We start from the raw sequence: 19,840 nt of genomic DNA on the forward strand, positions 1-19,840 counted from the left end.
AAAATAAGTTCATTTGTACATTTTTTAAAGATTCTCCATATAAGTGGTATCATAGGGTATTTGTCTTTCTCTTCATTTAGTGTGATAATCATGTTGTTGCAAATGGCAATATCTCATTCTTTTTTATGGCTGAGTAATATTCCATTGCAGATATATACCACATCTTCTTTATCCATTCATCTGTTGATGGGCACAAATTGCTTCCATGTCTTGGTTATTGTAAATAGTGCTACCGTGAATACTAGGGTGCATGTATCTTTTCAAACTAGAGTTTTTGTCTTTCCCAGATACATGCCCAGGAATGAGATTGCTGGAGCATATGGTAATGCTATTTTTATTTTTTTAAGGAACCTCCATACTGTTCTTCATGGAGCCTGCACCAATTTACATTCTTACCAACAGTGTAGGAGGGTTCCCTTTTCTCCATACCCTCTTCAGCATTTATTATTTGTAGGTTTTTAAAGATAGCCATTCTCACCGTTGACATGATACCTCACTGTAGTTTTGATTTGCCTTTCTCTAATTACCACATGCTCCACTTTTAACAACGACCAGCTACTGCAATGCAGTTTAAATGCTGATGAACAGAAGTCAGCTAAGATCTTCCCCACCTCTCACCAGAACGTATCTTGATTTATTCACCGTGGCCACTTGGATTATAACTGTCTCTAACAGGACTCTACTCTTGCCTTCCTCAAATCCATTCTCTACTCTGCAACTAAGTTCTAAAACAAATCCAGTCCTGTCAGTCTCGTCTAAAACCCTTCAACTGTACTCCACTGCACAGGACACAAACAAATCAGGGTAACAGACATGTTTTCACAACTTGGGTCACAGCTTCCTCTCTGGTTCCTCTCTCACCACCTCTCCTCTAAGTTTAACTGAAGTTACCCGCAATTCCCAGACTGGGTTGTATTCTCTCACCTTCAGCACTTTGTGGCCTTTGATTGTGCGACACTGTAATATAGGAAATATATACTGGCCTTCACCCCCAGTTCCTGGCACAGAGCTTTTTAAACCCCTGCAATTTCCTATGTGGTAGAGATGAAAGGATACCGGAGTTCATGCTAAAGTGTTGGCTCTTGGAGGGTAGGGGGGCTGGTTGCCAAAGGAAACAACCATTTGATTAGAGGGTTGGAACTTTCAGCTCCACCCTTTGACCTCCAGAGGGGCTGGAGTTGGAGTTAGTTACGATGGCCAATGATTTAATTAATCGTGCCTACCTAATGAAACCTCCACAAAAACTTTAAACAAAGGGGTTCAGAGAGCTTCAGGGATGGAGAATGCACCCAGGAGAGTGGTGCAACCCAAACTTCAGACAGGTGGATGCTCCTGTGGTCAGAACCCTTCTGGACCTTGCCCTACGGACCACTTCATCTGGCTGTTCATTTATATCCTTTACAATGAACCAGTAATGGTAAGTAAGGTGTCTCCCTGAGTTCTGTGAGCCATTGTAGCAAATTATGAAACCTGAGGAGGGGGTTGTGGAACCTCCAATTTGCAGCCAAATCCGACAGAAGTGCGGGTAATTTGGGGACTCATTACAGGCGACTGGCATCTGACGTGGGGGGCAGTCTTTTGGGGCTGAAACCTTAACTCGTGAAGCCTGCACTAGTCCTGAGCAATGTGTGTCAGAACTGCTTAATGGGAGGGAAAACCCCACATATCCAGCGACGGAAGTGTTCTGAGAAGAGAAAGTTTTTCCCTTTAGCTTAGAAACTCCTCCTCCCACCGATTTACCTGGCTTTCTTTTACCCACAGTTCAAGTCTCAGTTTAGAGGTCTCTTCCTCCAGGAAGTATTCCTTGAACCTCTCAGGTTGAGTTAGGTGCCTTTATATGTGCCCCTACAGTAACCAGCACCTACTTTTATTCCATAACTGACTACGCAACACTGTATTATCATTGCCTTTTCACTTGTTCACTGCCCCATGTGGATGGGAAAATTCTTAAAGATTGAGACCCGGTGCCTACCACAGTATGACATGTATTAGCCCCGTTAAGTTATGTAATGAAGGAATTAGTGAATAAATGACACAAGGAGGGCTGGCTACAATTCATCAGGATTACTGAACACAAGGCTGCAAAAGTGAGCACCTCTGTTAGAATAATGAAGGTGAGGCTCGCACATTGCATGTTGTAAAACGCAGTTAATTCTGTATCCTCAAAACCACAGTCCAGATGACAGCTCCCAGGTGAGTTTCTATTTCTTACCACTTTGGGGGGAAAGGCAAGGTTCCCAGGGTTTCAGCTGTGTCTTTAAAGGCTGGAACTGGATGCCTGTTAACTCCTGGGATGCTCCAAGACGGGTCAAATCCTTCCATGGCACTGCTGGTCCCTGTGGACTAGTGGGGACCTGAAATCAGTAAAATATGGTTAGCTATGTGAGAAAATCCCTAGGGAAAATGCTTAGTAAAAAATCTCCAAGAGGTCTGCAAGACAGCTCCAGGGATGAGGGACAGGAACAAAAGAACTATTCAAGGATAGAGTCAGGCATGGCCCCAGTAGTCACTTCAGGGTTATGGTTCAGTAGAGACAAACAAATTCTCATCCTACTCTTATGATGATGCCACATGCTCCAGTCTGTAAATTCCTTTCCCCACAACACATCTCCCCGTTCCCACCTGCTGCCCTGGGTCATCAAATTCCCTCTCCAAATCCTCCAACAGAGTCACAGCTTCCTCGCCACTTTTTGGACTATGTTGCTGAACCCAGACCTGCAGCTCCTCAGGCAGGATGCTCAGGAACTGCTCCAGCACCAGCAGCTCCAGGATCTGCTCCTTCGTGTGCACCTCCGGCATGAGCCACTGATAGCAGAGCTCCTGGAGTCGGCCCAGAGCCTCCCGGGGCCCAGGTGTCTCCTGGTAGCAAAACTTTCTGAACTGCTGGCGAAACAGTTCTTGGCAGGATCGGGTACTCCCATTCTGCTTCAATTTCTGACCCCAAGAAAGGCTTTCTTCTACTTTCACTAATATCAGTTCTTGTTCCTGAGGATTCTGAGGTACTGGGGTTGAAACTGCTCTGGATTCCACAGCCATTCTGGGCTGAAACGGCCTCAGCAAAAAGCTCACTACAACTGGGCACTGTACTCCAGAGTTTCTTTGAGTAATCTCTTCTTTCCTGAAGGATATAAAAGCACTGTTAACTTCTAGCAATGAAAAAAGTCTTTAAGAATTTACAATAATAAAGATCAGTTATCCAAGTAACACATTGAAAGGGGTTAGGTTTGAGACTGTAACTAAGTAATAGTCAATTGATAACCAACTGACAAACTGAAAATCACTCACCTCATTGTCTCCCATTTTGTAGAATTCCTACCACTTTTATGCTATGAGAAATTATTTTAGATAATTTGTTTGGCAAAAGAATGCAAAACTAACATGAACTAGAGATTGAGAAATCTCCTTTTCAATTCTTTCAATCCTGATCGCATTAAGGAAAATTGTCTGTCTCTTTAACATTGTCCATAAAACTTTAGGAATTCCCTTTTTAATAAAGCACAGGCTTCAGAATTCCATGGGTAACTAGCTAGGATTTGATATGCTGATTTTTAAACATTTTTAGTTACCTCCTACCTATGGCAAATAATGTTCTTCATTTGAGGTGGTAATAAAGCATTAAAAAAAATCCACATTAAACATGAGTTGATTTAGGGGGGTGGGTATAGCTCAGTGGTAGAGCACATGCATAAGGTCCTGGGTCAATCCCCAGTACCGCCACAAAAAACAAAACAAAAACATGAGTTGATTTAAATTAAAATGTTGGATATTCGGTCAAATTTAGTATTTAATGCATTTTTAAAAAAATGGTGGTACTGGGGATTGAACGCAGGACCTCGTACGTGCTAATCATGCGCTCTACCACTGAGCTATTTACCCTCCCCCTCCTATAATGTACTTAAACAAACACAGGCACTTATTATGGGCTTTGTCCTGAGTGGGATATTCCGGATACAAAGGTTTTCGCTCGTGAATAAATAAGCCTACCAATGAAATTAACCAAGTATTAGGTTACCATGTGCTCAGAAACATGTCAGATATTATAGACACACAAAAGCAGCAAAAAGGTTAATCTCAACTCTCAAAAAGCTTAGAATATACGGAAGTAAACCTTTTTAAAAGTGAAAAGTGGCAACAATTTTTTTTTAATTTTGTTTAATTATATCGAAAGAAGGGTATGCCCTTGAATTAGCCGGATCGATCAGTATAATTTACCCCAACACTACAGTTAACTTTAGAGATCAGAATATTTAGCCTACAAATGTGTGGTTTATTAACGAGCCCTGCTGCACGAGCCTTTCTATTTTCACATCACGGTTAAGTCACGGCATCTACGAAGTCACGGGGTGGGGGAATAACTGCACTGGCCGCTGGAAAGCAGGGGCTTGCGGGTTGGCCTCCTCTGCGTCTGCAAGACGCTCGGAGACGCCGCCCGGACAAGAAGTGCTACTCGGGGGCCGGCAGGCCGAGCAGCGGGGCTCCTCCACCCCGCGCCCGCCGACCGGGCCGCGCGCCCTCCCTGCCCTCCCTGTGCCTTGGGCCCCGCGTCCCTCACCGCAAAGCTCGAAAGCGGCCAGGGAGCAAGCCGGGGTCCCGGAGCCGCGAGCCACAAAGGCCGGAAGTGCGCGCCCGCGGCCTTCCGCTCGCACGCCCTCGCGAGCCCCCGTCGGCCCCGCCCCATGCTCAGAGGCAGCCAATCAGCTCGCGAATCCGGATCTTCCCACCGCCTTCCCGCGGTGGCGGCGGGCCCTGCGGAGCGTAGGCGCCCCGGTGAGGGTGCGCTAGAGGCGGGGGTCTCTGGGAGACGCCGCCCCTCCCCGAGGGCAACGCTCCCTGCCTCTGCCGCCTCCTGCTTTGGCTTTCTCCCGCCGCCGAGCACAGTACTTGGTGTCCCGTCCCTCCCGATGCATCTCGCCTCCAGTTTTCTAGAGGAGAATTCGGATTTTCCTGTAACTCCTGTGCGTTTCCAGTACGTCGGACAGAAGTGAACGCGTGGCTGAACTGGCTGAAAAGTAACAACCGCTTATATTGCTCTTCCCTGTGCATACCGTTTGAGCTTCACAGCAGCTCTCTGCGGTAGATATACTATGCCCATTTTGCAACCGTAGACACTGCCCAAGTCAAGCAGCTCGTGACCAGAGACCCCTAAGTCACCATGGTTCGAGGACACTCTGGATTCCCAGACTGCGCCTCTAATGCAAGATTTTCCCATTTTTCACTGGAACCTGGCTAGCTTAAGCCTTAGTGTTTCAATTTTCCTTTGGCCATTTAGGAGATAAAAAACGACGCCTCATGTTGTTTTAACTTGCATTTCTTTTAAATTAGCTTGAGGTTAAGGTATTTCCATCACATGTTTATTGAACATTTATGGTTCTTCGAGTAAACGGCATTTCCCATTTTTTAAATTGAAGTGTTACAGTTTTTCTTTTATATTTTCCACAGGTTTTTACGTCCTAAGGATATAAACTCATTTGTTGCAGGTTGCAAATATCCCCCGCCCGCACCCTTTTTGTACTTAATTAATTTGTAAGTGTTGGTACAGGGTGATACATCAATGGGAACAAATTCTCCTTTGTGAGCTGGGACAGTTGAAACACACATATTTGGGAAAAAATATTAATTAGCATTCAGAGTGACTCACTAAATAATTCATCATTGTGAACGGACTATGGCAATTTCACAAAGCCAGAGAGCAAATAACACTACCTTGTGTTTCAGCTGTTGCTTCCTCACAAACCCTTCCAATACTTAGTGACTAAAAGCAGCAGGTGTCTTATTGCTCACAATTCTGTGGTCAGTAGTTCAGGCAGGGCTTAGCAGAGATGGCTGGCCATACTTTATGTGGTGTCAGCCCACTTGGCTAAAGCGGGACTGGAAGTTTCAAGATGATGTCAGCCATATTGCTGTGTTCCTGATGCTGCCTTTGGACTGGAGTTCCTTGATTCTCCGGCATAAAGTGTCTCTCCATGTAGTCTCTCATCATTCGGCAGTTTAGCCTAGGCTTTCCTACATGGTCTTGGTTTCCAACAGATTGAAGGAGGAAGGGAAGATGCTTGTTCTCTTAAGGCCTGGGTCTGGAACTGTCATTGTATTCTGCTGTATTCTGTTGGCAGGACTAGACTCATAGGAAGGGCTTTGAAATAGACTCCACCTTTTAATAGGTGGAGCAGCTTGAACGTAAGAAATTTAGACAGTTATCCTTGCATTCAGTCTACCACACCTTGCTAAATTGAGAAGCCTACTATTAGAAATGGAATTATTGAGAGAGAGAGAAGAAATGCTCTTAACTGCAGTGCTAGAAAACTTTACTAAATGTCCTTATTGTTTAAGCCTTTTTGTTATCCAGCATAGCTAGGTGTGGAAGTAATGCCATCCTCAGGGTTGGTTAATTTAATGACTTGACAGTATTATCAGGGAACCGGGTCTCTTCCCTCTTTTTGCTCTGCCATCTTTAAATGTGTTGGCTTGTTTTCCAGTCTGGCTTCCAGTATGGTCCTAAAATGGCCATTTCAGGTCCTGATCAAGGACGATATCCAGAGGCAGGGGAAGGGAACACTCTTATATTCTGCTCCTTTTTAAGATTAAGGAAAACCTTTCCCCCCCAGCAGACTTTCCTGGATAGCTCATTAATTAAAATTGCCTCAGCTGTCTATGCCTAGCACTAACGAGGTGGTGAGGCCTCCAAGGGAAGCTTGGCTAATTGAGATTCATATCCCAGGGCTGAGGAGGGCCCAGCCTCTCCTGAAAGACACAGACAGTCCGGGGAAGGTGAATGAAATTAGGGTTATGTTAAAAAAACAGAAAAAGGGGATAGAGGAATGATGGTTTGTAGCATCTCCTTCAATAGGTGCTCTGATTATAGGTGATAGGCTTAAATTGGTCAGAAACAGAGACACTAGGGAAAAAAATTCAAATTCTTATTCCTTATAAAAGCTATTTAAAATAGAAATTAATGACTTAGTTACAAGAGGTATATAGGAGGTATCTGGCTTAGGTTTATAGCAAATTTCTAGGACTTGGTTTAAATTCCCAGTGGGATAGTAACTGATTACTCTTAAGAGCCTTAGCCAACAGTTTCCACTTAATGGTGTCTAGTCCATTTTGCTATAACAGAAATATCGTAGACTCAGTGGCTTATGAACAACATAAATTTCTTTCTTACAGTTCCGAAGGTTGGCAAGTTATGATCAAGGCAGCCGTAGATGCGGTGTCTTGTGAGGACCCACTAACTCGTTTGTAAACTGGTGAGTAATGCTATTGATTGGATAAAGTCCAGCTACTTGAATTATGTATCATTTAACAGTGCTGTACTTCGTGGTCTTTATCAAGTGAGATAAACTTAACTGTAAACCACTGTTTGATAATCAAGATAAAGTGGTTCTGATGCTTGAGGAAAATGGATCATTTTCTCATTCAGTGAATAGTATTAAACATTAGCATATGTGAAACCCTGGTAAGAAGAGAGAGATTCAAATGAAATAATAGATTAGCCTCCTCCACTTCACTTACAAGTGTAACTCCTAGAGGATAAACTCCATGAGGGCCGGGGTTTTGTTTTCTCCTTGTTGTCTCCTGTATGACTAGCATATGAATACACAAGGGAGCACTGGTGCTGGTAAAGTAATTAAACAAGGAGGTCATTTGATGGTGGTGGCTCTAAGGCCTTGGCAGCCTACCTAAGCAAATGAAAACCTAAGCCAGAGTTGATTCCCGTAAATGCCTCAAGGAAAGAAATGGAAACTTCAGAACAGCTAATCACAAACAGCCAACGAGGCTTTCTCAGATGAGGCCACCACCCAAGCTGTGGTCAGTCAAGGATTTCCTTGCTTTGCTTCCGCGTGTGCTCTGGAAGGCCTTTCCTTGAGCTCCCGCTGCTGGGCGCTCCTAGGTGTTTTCAGTTTGGCGCTGCCTGGCTTGCTTTGATGTTTGCTCAGAGAAACTCTGCAAAATTTTCCTGTACTTCAGTTGACCTTTTAACAGTGCCCAAACGAGTGATAGTAAGTAATTGAAAGATTCAAAGAAGTAGAGTATTCAGAAGGGAAAATTTTGAATAATATACTTTGTTTATTTTGACTCAGGATGTATTTTCATCAGCTGTAGCAGGATGACAGATACAGAGACAACTGCCTTTGAAAGAGTTTCTTACTCACAGTTCCCCAGAGGATGGGAAGCACGGAGTGCCACACGGGTCCACAGGGGTCACTCACAGGGAGAAGCAGGGAGAGAGAAAACTGGGACTAAATCTTTACTGTAGCGCTGGGAAGCAGCTGGGGGGATGTCCCCTGTTGAGTGGAAAGCAGATCACACAGTTGATGCTGTGGTTGGAGGGTTCGTGATAGATTTTCCGAGCGCCTGACGGTGGAGGTGTCTGTAAAAAACCTTGGGTCGTTAGCATGGTTCTGTAACTCCAGGATGCCGAATCATGACTACAGAATATCAAGAATAATTATTACACTATTAAGTTCTGTTAGTGTTCCCATTATATCACCAGCTTAGCTTTGTGTTTTTTTACAGACAGATAATAGACGTATTAACAGAAGGAAACAATGCTTGTTTGTCGTACACAAGACCGTAAACAAAAGCTTTGTTTACCAAGTTGTTTCTCTTTGCCTCAGTGCCAAAGCAAGCCCTGGAGGTTGCTCAAGAGGTGCATTTATCGTGCCCGGAGCAGAGTTAAAGCTACAGACACGCGTATTATGGTTTTACTTTTTTTTTTTCCCTCCCTTCACGGATTAACCAGAGAGAGATCTCATCCTTGCTCTTAATCCTGCCAGCCACTTCCGAAGGCTCTTCCACCAGGACTGTGTTCTGCCCTTAGGGGTGATTCAACAAAGAAAGATACATTCTAAGATTGAGGGGGAAAAAAAAAACTGCTAAAGAAGCTGAATGAAATATTTTCTAATGATTTTGTGGGTAGGAAGCAGTGTGTGGAAGGAAAGCTTTTCTTTTTCCTTTTTTAAAGCTGTAGGATTTGGGTGTTAAGACGCCTCGTTTCATTATACCTATTATTTGTGGTAAGCTGGGCATGTTTCAAAATCTAATTTGGTTGCCATGAGCTTGTATTATTTGCCTAAATTCTTTTGTTGTTGTAGTAGTCATTACTAGAAGGAGATTTGGGTTTTAATTAAATTTTTTTACAGAACAGTGAACGTACTGAATACTCATTGGGTTTATGTTTGGCAGCATCTGTTGAGAAGTTTTATTTCTTTAATCGCATGGCGGTAAATGACTAATTTATATACTACCCAACATTACTTCTGGGCCTTCCGAATGCCAAAATGTGTTTTTATTTTTAAAACATTTTTCAGGAGGTACAACCCAGTTTGCTTATGTTTTCTGGATTTGTCTTACTTTTAAAAATTCATTATTTTATATCATGTTTTTATGATGGGGAATATACTGCCACAGGTAATAACACTTTCCTTATAAATGGCTATTGATTTTGGTTATATTAAAAAGATCCAATTGAATACCTTTTGGTGGAACTTCCTTTATTTATATATAAACTACCAGTTTGAAGTTTGTGATCATGTATACACTGACCAGAGTGGACTCTCACTACCAGAAATGGAAATGTTACCCAAAGGGAACATTTGGGGCCAGCACTTTGGGGAGGATGGGACAAGTGGGTATGTTCAGAATAATGTAAAGTTTACCAGATTCAGATTCCGGAGCGAGACTGGGTTCAAATCTCTGCTCTCTCAATTATTAGCTCTCTGACCTTGTGCAAGCTTCTTAAATTCTCTATGCCTCTATTTCCTTTTCTAAAAAATGGGGGTAAAGTACCTACTTCTTAAGGTTGTTGGAATACATTTAGAACAGTGCTCAATGAATGTGTTTTGTTGGTATTTGGGGGAGGAGAGATTGATGAGGAGTGTGGAAGCTAGAAGAGGGACTATTTCTGCAAGTCTTGATCTGCCTAATGCTAAGAATTGTTTCGTCTTTGTTAAAAATGCACCTCACTAGGCCTTCAGTTAGAACACCTAAGGAGGGTTCAAAGAATTTGTATTTTTGACATATAACCCAAGTGATTTTTATTATCAGATTACTTTGGGAAACTGGGATGTAGTAGACAGAGTGTAGACTTCAGACTCAGATGTGGATTCTGATCCATTCATTGAACACTTATGTCCAGATGTCCACATGGATCAGGAACTGTTTTAGTTGCTGGGCATGCAGCGCAAACTAAAACCGATGGAAATCTCTCATTTTTGTGCCTTTAGACCTTAGAGATCTCCTGTAATTTCTACTCTAAAATGTCAACCAGGGCCTGTCTGAGTGACTTGAATGAACTATTTAAACAATAAAGACTTTTCTTTCCCTTGTCACAAAAGCATTATGAGTTCATTAATGAAAAAAAAATCAGAAATTGTAAGCCATAGCCCACTGAGCTCATGTTGGAGAGGGAAATCCTTAGCTGTCCAGAGGTCTGCTGTTCATATTATGTAAAAGAATTTAGAATAGAAAAAAAAAAGTGGTGGGGTTAGTGGTTTGATGGTGGCAGAGATGTCCAAGTGGTTTTACCTTTAAATGGGAAATTGAGCCACTTGACCACAGAAAAGCAAATATGACCAAATTTAGTTCCCTTGGGTTTTGGGTTTTGGGTTTCTGTATTTATTGTCTGGTTGGCTAGTTGCCAAGCCCAGTAGGTTATTTTGACAAATCCCTTCAGAATTGTCCTTTGAAAGGGAAATTATGGCGGCTTAATTTTAGTGTTCTCTCCCTCCTGGAAGATATGATTAAAGCCAGGAATGTTTTCTTTGTTGATGGCTTCTGTAAGAGGGCATGGTCACCTGTGAAGGTACCTTTGCTGCTCTCTTGTCAGAGAATACCAAAAAGTGTCCAATAGTGGTTTGAACTTATTAATTATTAGTTGTTACATTATGGAATTATTATAATGGAATACTTACTAACTTGAGTTTTTGCCCTCACGCATCATGGCTAAGTAGAAATTTTAGGGCCAATGGAAGGGATTAGGAAAAATTGGTCATTTGAAAACTCTGGTCCTACTTAATTATCATCTGAAATAACTCAAATTTGTCTTTTCCTTTTTAATGTTTTACTTCAAGTGTTTATTGTCTTTCTAGCTTCTTAATTGATCTCCTTGAATCACACCTGCCCTCTTATCTGAGTACATCTTTCAGATCGCTGCCGGAGTCTTAACGTGAATCTGATGATGTCACCGTCCTATTTATAAGTCTTTGCTGCCTTACTGTGCCCTCCGAATATAAGGTGCACACCCTTACCACACCATTCAGCATCTTCCTCCTTCTGACCTGTAGCTATTATCCCCTGTGTCCCTGGGCACCAGAGCTGATACACCATCTCCCTCATCCTACTATGTTCAGCATTTTGCCTTTGCCCTGACGATTTTCTTTAACAACCTTTTTGCTTTTGGAATAAGTCCTAAGCATCCTTCAAGGGTGGTTTGCTTATGGGTTGTTTTCCCTGTGAAACCTTCCTTGGCTCCCTAGGAAGAGCTCTGTTTGAGTTGTTCCTCTTGTAATCCTAGGATCTGGCTAAGCACTTGGAGCATACCTATTAATTTCTTTTTAAAATGAAAAGTACTTTTTTTAAGGAACTATCCTTAAAAGTTACTTTTTTTACCATTTAGTTCTTTATATGGTAAATTTCCTTTGTTTGATTTCTTAGCTAACCAAACTAATAGCATTGTCATTGTCTTCATCACTGACATTTAACATACCTAGACTGCTTGCATACAGGTGGGGTGCAGAAAGATCTGACAGTTGGTCCTGCACGCATTGACTCAGTCAGCTGTGTAGGAGCCCTGGAGTGATGTTGAGTGAGTGTACTTCTTTCGATGTTGTGCTACCATAGAGCCCACAGTGACACCTTGCTGAGACGGTCCTACGTCAGTCTCCAAGTTTCATTTAAAATTCAAGGTCATAACCTGACTCATACCTGACACATTTCTAGGCTTAGTAGCTATTCCCTTATATGATTTTAAGCAGGTCTCAAGTCAATTTTGCAGTTAAGCAAGTCTAGTCAGTTTAGTTTTGTGTTTAAATAGCAACTGATCTCTCAGTCTCCTAGGAAACTAGGAACTCAAATAATAACCCTTTATACAGAGAGCATGTCAGGATCTCTTAAATCTTTAAATGCAAGGCAAGCAAATGCTATGAATTAACAGTTTATGTAGGTAAGCATGATGACATGGCAGAATAAAATAAAATTAGGAAAATACACAAGTGAACAGAGTCTGCTAATGACTGAATCTAACCAAATAAAATAAACTTAAGAAATTGTTTATCTTTTTTAGTCTAACTTGCCCATGAAAGTCAGTCAAACAGAAGTACCTGTTTACCGAATTCAGGCTTGGCTGCTCGCCGCTCAAAAGCCAATTATTTGAGAGGCAAGGATCAGTAGAAAGGAAAGGTGCTTCAATCAGAGGAGCTGGCCATCGGGGGAAATGGTAGACTCATGTCCAAAGACCATCTCTGAAGATTCTGCTCAGCTGTGACGGTTTTTAAAGGGAAAAATTGGGGGAAGAATCTGAGTGAATCATGGAGGCAGGAGGCGGGTTCTGCATCCTTCTCCATTGTGTGCAAACTGACTCACTCTCTCTTCAGTTATCTTGCCCCATGATCTACCTGCAGGATGGCTAAGGGGGCTGTTGGGGGTGGAGAGCTGATCATTCTTTAACTGCTTAATTCTTCATTCTTCTTTTCATCAAGGAAGAAGAACCAACAGGTTAGACAAGGCATGGTGTGCGTTCAGGAGAGTGGACGTCAGGAGTTAGTTTCAATTGCTTAGTGATCTCATTCCTATAATTAGGTGCTTATAAGGTTATTGGGGGACAGAAATGGGCAAATGGAAAAGGGGCAGAAGAGCTACTTTGATACCTAGGCCATGGGATAAATTCTTCTATTTTTACTGAATTGTATACTTTATTCAAAGAATGAGTAAACTAATCAGCCTTAAAATCATCACTGGTTTTTGCAGTTATTTGATCGTATTATTATTATTATTGTTAGTATCTATGTTAATAATATAGTTATATATAAAGGGTTAGTATTATAGATAGTAAAAACATATCACATATTAATCATGTTTATGAGACTGAAAGGTCATTGAAGGTGCGTATGAGAGTTGTTCCAGAATACTCAAGGAGTTTTCAATTTCTTATATTCCCGAGCTCCTCTATTCCTTTTCCTCTCTCCTCTCTGGTTTAGCCGAGACCTTGCTGTGTGGTGTTGTATTATGCCTGTTGTGAATTAACCAGCAGGTGGTAATGAGCAACAGTGGTGACACTGGATCTAGCTGTAAAATGATTGAAACGTACTACGACCTCTACTGCTTTGGAAATGCAGTTTGGTTGGAACCAATAGATTAGCTAAATTTTTTTTGAATATGTATATTTTTACTGAAGTATAGTCAGTTTGCAATGTTGTGTCAATTTCTGGTGTACAGCATAATGCTTCAGTCATACATGAACATATATTTGTTTTCATATTCTTTTTCATGTAAGTTACTACAAGATATTGAATGTAGTTCCCTGTGCTATACGGTATGAACTTGTTTATCTATTTTGTATCCCAGAGTCCTACAGTCCCGCAGTCTGCAGTTCTTTGGCGGTTCTAAATACTCAGGAGAAACACAGGATGCTTGAGACATTTTCCTGGAGCATGCTGCCACCTCTTGTCCAGATCAAGCAGGGCGGCTTTTGTAGGATCCCAGGGGAGCCTGCAGCATAATTCCTTGTTCCCACTAACACTGAACACTTTTTGAACACAGTAATTTGAATTTTCTACATCTAAAGGATTCATCAAATATTTAAATAATAAAGAAAAGGCACAGGCAACTAAGTTCAGTATCATGCAGTAACCTATAATGAAAAAGAATATAAAAAGGAGTATATGCATGTGCATGTATGACTGAAACATTATGCCATACACCAGAAATTGACAGAACATTGTAAACTGACTATACTTCAATAAAAAAAAGGAAAATAATTTAACAGCCAAAGGAACCGAATAATCTGAAATATTTTCCACAAAGTTATATGAAAACAAAGATGCTATAAAGGAGTGAACTCTGTTACTCCTACTTTTGAGCTGTATAAACAGAAAGAATATTAGCCTTGAAGAATTTTATAGTGAAACGCTTCAGGTTCAGTTTCTTTTATGCTTATTCAGTCTTGTAAACTTGTCATCTCTTTTTAAAGTTGGTGGCCTACATAAAAACTGAATAGCTTTGGCCTAGATGAAAAAGTTGGATATTTAAAATCATTAATATAGTAAATATGTGCTGTATCACCTAAATTTTTTTACATTTAATTAAATCAACAATGTTTATTAATCACCATTGAGCCAAGCACTCTGTCAGTTTCTGTGACTCCTGCAGTCAATAGAAGCCTTCTGGAAACCTGTGAGGAGGGTGCCATGGAGACATCACAGAATTCTAGAACAGTGTAAGGTACAGTATTCATAGAGTGCTTTGGGAGCATGACGGAGGAACTCCAAACCCCAGCTTGGATTATGGAAAATAAAAGGCAAAGTAGATTAATGAAAATATTCTTTTATAGGCTCACTAGTTTGTAGCTGACAAATACAGACTTAAATTTATGTCTCCCATAATGACAACTTAAACTCCAGTTTTATATTGTTGGGTTTCTGTTCAAAGTATGTATTACTCATTGTAAATTTTCCTTCTTTTTCTTCTCTCAAGGAAAAATACTTAAATTTGGAAAAATTGTGTACTGTTTATGTCGTTAAGATATAAATCATTTAATAACTAAGGTTTAGACAGAAACGGCTAGAGGCTATAAAAGTATATATATTTATAATCTCTCTAGGCTTACTATTCACTGCCTTAGGAATGATCACTTTTCCTTTTTTAGTGATCACTTACCAATGCTGTAATCATGCTGCCCCCCTCCTCCAATGTTATAATCTAGGCTCATGTTCTGTAAAGAACCACTTCTTCAACTTTAAATCGATTTTTAGCTCTGTAGGTCTGTGAGCTTTGAGGATATAATTCCCTTCAGCTTTTAATTTTAAATTTGTTTAAAAATTGAAAGGACAAGCTGCCAGTCCAGAATGAATGCGTGACTAAAATAAATAAATGAACAAGCAAACAAATGAATAAACAAACACACGCACTGAGTGCACATGTGCACAGACAGTGAGCTGTTGGAATATTACTCTCAGACTTTAGGCTGCTGCTGTAATAAACTATAGATCTTTGGTACTTTCTTATTCGGCATCTTCCTTCTGCAAAGGGCCCTGTCAGTGGCCCACCTTCACTGTTGTCTTTTAAATAAGTATTTTATATCTCTTTAAAATAGCGTGGCACTTCTAGACCTCAGAATTTCATAAGGTTCAGTTGTTAATGCCTTTAAAATTTGCTAAAATATTCTTTATTATTGTTCCAACTTTGAATTTAAACTCATTTCTTAGACTGTTGAATAAGAAGTCATCTTTCAGCATTTTGATCCAGGGGCTCTTGGTAGCATCTTAAGACTCCTAGTCTCTGATTATGTCTTTAATAGAATATTTTCAGTCTATAAAAATTAGTTGGGATACCTTTTAATGGAAGTTAAAATGAATAAAATGATCTTTTCCTAATCTGCTACATATTGTTTATAATCCGATGTTCTGAACAGATTAGTTTTTGAATGATTTAAAAAAATAGCAAAAAGTATAAAATGAAAAAGTTTTCTTATCTACTCGGTTCCCACCTACCTGCCTACTCTCTGGATAGCCAGTATAAGTGGTTTGTATATATCATTACAGAATTTCTTTATTCATATAAGAGCAAATCAAATATCTTTTCTTATTTTGCCCCTTTTACTCAAAGGGAAGCATACTATATATTGTTTTCATTTTACTTTAAAAAAAACTAATAATAGTTTTAATAATAGAAATCTTTCTGTATTAACTAAAGCGCCTTTTCATTTTCACTACAGCATAATATTCTATCTTGTAAAATTTATTAAACCATAACTTAATCAGTTTCCTACTGATGAACATTTAGGTTGTTGCCAATTTTTTTGCTGTTTTACACAGTGCTGCAGGAATAACCAGATATATTTTTAAATAGGATAATTGATCTTACTTTTTTCTGTGAATATTTTTCCCTCATTTATTTTTTACTTTTTTCTTTTAGTCTTTCTTAAAGACAGGTCTGCTGACAACAGATTCTTTTACTTTTCTGTCATCTGAGACTCTGATTTCCCCTTCATTCTTGAAGGATATTTTCACTGGATATGGAGTTCTTTTCTTTGCATACTTGAAAAATATTCCAAGTCTTCTTATGTGTGTTTTATGTATAAAGTCTCCAGATTTTAGCTGTGCTTAGCAAAAAGAAAAGAGAAAAGTACATTTATGCCATCTTGTCCTGGAATCAGAAACGCATGGGACAGTTTTTAATATTTATATTATTTGTGTTCAAATTTCGAAAATGAAGACTCTAGGAGTCACCCAATGTATAGTTGATTTTTTCAAGTTTCTAGAATTATCATTAGTGGTACTAAAATTGTATATCCTAAAGTCACCAGAAAATGGTGTCAAGAACAAAGTTTAAGATGTTGGATGTACAATCTAGATGCATTTCTAGGAAGTGTAAATTTGATTTATTTACCAAAAGAGAAAGATGTCAGGGTGCAGATCAAAGTGCCAGCTGAATGTGTCCAGTGTTGGTCATTCATTCTCTTTTGGACTGATTACTTTCTGCGAGATTAATGAAATAGCTCTTTGTGAAAGGAAAGGACTCCTTTCCAAAAGTACACGTGCAAGATTTTAGTGAGACACACACTCATTAGTGTTGATCGGAGTTATGTAACTCATATTACCCAGGGTATTTAGCTCTCTTTGTTAGTGTCTAATCTAATGCCAGACTCCCAAAAGGCCCTGAATTTGGCAAGGCTGCAGTAAGATGAAATGCATAACTGTTTCTTAAAAAAAAAAATGCAGTCCAAGCTGTTCTCTGTAAGTTTTAAGCTTAGATTTAATCGAGTCCAGCCAAAATTATCCCACCCAGGAGCTATTATCACATTCTTCCTTTTGAAATAGCTAAAACCATGGAATTGTTGGCAGTCACATCCAATCCTTTAGAAACGAAAAATTCTTGGAGCCTCGCAATTCCTAACTCCAACTTCCTTTTTGTGTTTAACATGTTTGTGAAGTTATTTAGGGAAAAAAAGATATGAGTTTTAATTTGTCAATCTTTGATTTAATGCAAGATTATCTTTCTGCTAATGAAATACTGAATTTGGGAGAAATAGTGATTGGAAAACTCTTGCTTATAATGGATGAATACGGATTTGTCTGTCTATCTGTCTATCTTTTTGTAGTTAGAAAAAGAAAAGAAAACAAAAACAAAACCCAAGAGATAATGGCAGTAACTTCAGACTGACATTAAAAACTGCCAGTTTTTATTTTTAAAAATATCTTTTGAGCTGAAAAACTCAAAGCTGGAATGGACTGAGCTATAATCCCCCATCCAAATCTGTTTCTTTACCCTTTTTTTTTAAATGGATGTTTACGTGAAAAGGAAAATACTTAAAGATGTATATGTTCTACTTACACCATGTCAGAAATATCTATGGTTTTGGTTGGGATCTTGTTCTGTTTATACTTGCAACTTAAAACAGATGCTTTTTACTGGGTTGGACAGCTCATATCAGGGAAGGCCTGTTAGAGCTGATCATGAGTCGTACGGGATGTACTCATTCTAAACAAAATTGAGAAATACACGAAAGCATGCTTTTGGCTCCTTCTTAAATCGGTACCCTGTTTCTCTTTCCTGGGTTCACCCATTTCTACCTTCGGTTCCTGTCCTGAGGCCTGATTCTGCTTACACATGATTGTTGACAAATTTTTGCTAACATTGGCTTAAGGTATATATACAAAATGATTTAAGTAAGGTATAGTTCCTCCAATCATTTTTGCTTTTAAAATAGGATCTTTAGAAGGTAAAAAGGTGTTTTCTTCTTCCGGTCTGCCTGCCTGAGGCTGAAAGGAAAGAGTGAGTTAGCATGCCGTGATGGAGTGTGGACCCCCCTGTCAGTGCTTGTTTGATAGACACATTAAACTTTTTCTGAATTATGGAAGCATGTCTAGGAGGACAAGCACTCAAAACCTGAACAAATCACTGGAGTCCAGCCATCTAGGGCTCTCAAGGGAAGAGCTTAAGCTAAAGACTTTCCCTAGTTGGACCATCAATCCAAATCAAACAGTAAATTGCAAGCGGCCATCTGCTCGCTTAATCATGTGCTTCTTTTTTTATTTTGGGCTGGTTATCATCATCTGGTCTGTCTCCTTTTACTAATTAACCTAAGCTTGATCTTTAGGTGAACCACAGGTTCATTTTACCCTGAATGGAATATAGGTTTATTTATTCTTCCATTTGGCTAAACCATTTGAGGGAAGATAAAAAAATGGTTTTTTTATCTGTTGTTATTCTAAAGTTTACAAGGATTGGTTATTTAGAATCTGGGTTGATAGTTTCCTTTGCTGAGTACATTTGAATACTCCCAAATGAATTGTTTTATTTTATTCCTTTTCTCAGCTTGGCAGTGAAAATGGTAATGTTTACATATACCATTTTTTTTAAGAGCTAGACAGTATTCTTGTTTGTTTATTAAGTAATACATATATATTACAAAGGATCCAGTTCTATCATATGAAGGCAAAGTTTAGAGAACTGTAGCTAGCAGTTTACTCTGCATCCTTTTGCTGTGTTTATATAAATATGAGTGTGGGATGAACTAGATATTTAAATGTAGCAAATGAAGCTGTAGGAGAATATTTTTATAATGTGGTGAGGTGGGATGTGGGAGTGAGGGAGAGGAACTTCTTAGGTAAACTGGAAAACCCGGAACCTTGAAGTTAGATTTGAACTACATTAAAAGTTGAACTTTCTGAATGGTAACCAGTTGGGGAAATTGTTTGCAAGTCCCAAGCAGTTGAATGTTTATTTCAATAACCATGATGTTTTCGAGGTCCATGTTGTAGCATATATCATGCCCCTTAGGCAAGGAACTCCAAGGTCACAGGGCCCTAGAGCATGTTTAGAATGGGGATGCCTTTGTGTGAAGAGGAGTTCAGTGAGAGGAGGACCGAGGGGGGACTTAGGGCAAGATACGGTGCGTGAGGAAGCGCATCGCATTATTTATTGAAGCAGGTATACCTAACAATAGAGCGAAGGTTGAATAGATCCCCTTAATAGGAAGCCACAGACCACTGAAAACGTTAATCTTGGAGGCTGCATAGCAACATGGGAAGTGTTTGCTGTGTGTAATACCCAATGTGAAATATGCAGGCTGTAAAATTGTATGGATGCTGTGACTTTCACTACGTAAAACATCAGCTAAGGAAGATCCACTTCTAGGAATTTATCCCACCAATACACTTGCATATCCGCATAAAGAAGTGAGTACCAGAATGCTGCTTGTGGCATTGTTCATAATATCAAAAAATTGCAAGCAAGTGACTTGGTATTTTATAGGGAATGGGTAAGTAAATTATGCTGCATCCACATACTGAAATAACGTGCGGCCGTTGAAAAGAATGAGACAGCTTTAAATACCAATAAGAAAGCATCTCCAAGAAACATTTTAGGTGAAAAAAAAAGCAAGCTGTATGTAATATGACCCTATTGGTGTAAAATAAAGGATTTTGTATACATGAAAAAAAAAAAGACTAGATGGGGATAATACAAATGATAGTAGTTTTAAGGTGGCAGGGACGTGATGATTTTCCTTTATTTTCCAAACAATTGTTAATGCTTTTGTAACTTAAAAAGGAATATTAAGGAAAAATGAATGCCTAAGCAGCCGTGAGAGGGAGGTTTCATAAGCTCTAATCACCTCTTTTTAGGC

The 19,840-nt window shown here is 39.8% G+C and overlaps 1 protein-coding gene and 1 long non-coding RNA gene across 3 annotated transcripts in view; one reads left to right on the forward strand and one right to left on the reverse strand.

Annotated features, from left to right (window-relative positions):
- The window catches only part of ZNF397 (zinc finger protein 397), a 44,781-nt gene extending 40,164 nt beyond the window's left edge, over positions 1-4,617 (reverse strand). Inside the window, exons 1-3 of the mRNA XM_072949015.1 lie at positions 4,553-4,617; positions 2,623-3,118; positions 2,213-2,354 (exon numbers count right to left, since the gene is read on the reverse strand). Coding sequence (XP_072805116.1) covers positions 2,213-2,354; positions 2,623-3,036 — 556 coding nt within the window. The 5' untranslated portion in view covers positions 3,037-3,118; positions 4,553-4,617. The remainder of the gene's footprint in view (positions 1-2,212; positions 2,355-2,622; positions 3,119-4,552) is intronic.
- Positions 4,618-4,743: 126 nt separating this feature from the next.
- LOC107033376 (uncharacterized) overlaps positions 4,744-19,840 on the forward strand; it is a 66,644-nt gene continuing 51,547 nt past the window's right edge. Inside the window, exons 1-3 of one of the 2 annotated variants that reach the window (XR_012063843.1) lie at positions 4,744-5,009; positions 7,162-7,241; positions 8,613-9,467. This is a non-coding gene — a long non-coding RNA (uncharacterized lncRNA). Of the gene's footprint in view, positions 5,010-7,161; positions 7,242-8,612; positions 9,468-19,840 lie in introns of those variants that run through there. The other variant, XR_012063844.1, reaches the window with a different exon arrangement.

This window comes from Vicugna pacos, chromosome 24, assembly GCF_048564905.1.
Source record: "Vicugna pacos chromosome 24, VicPac4, whole genome shotgun sequence".
NCBI classification, from domain to species: domain Eukaryota; kingdom Metazoa; phylum Chordata; class Mammalia; order Artiodactyla; family Camelidae; genus Vicugna; species Vicugna pacos.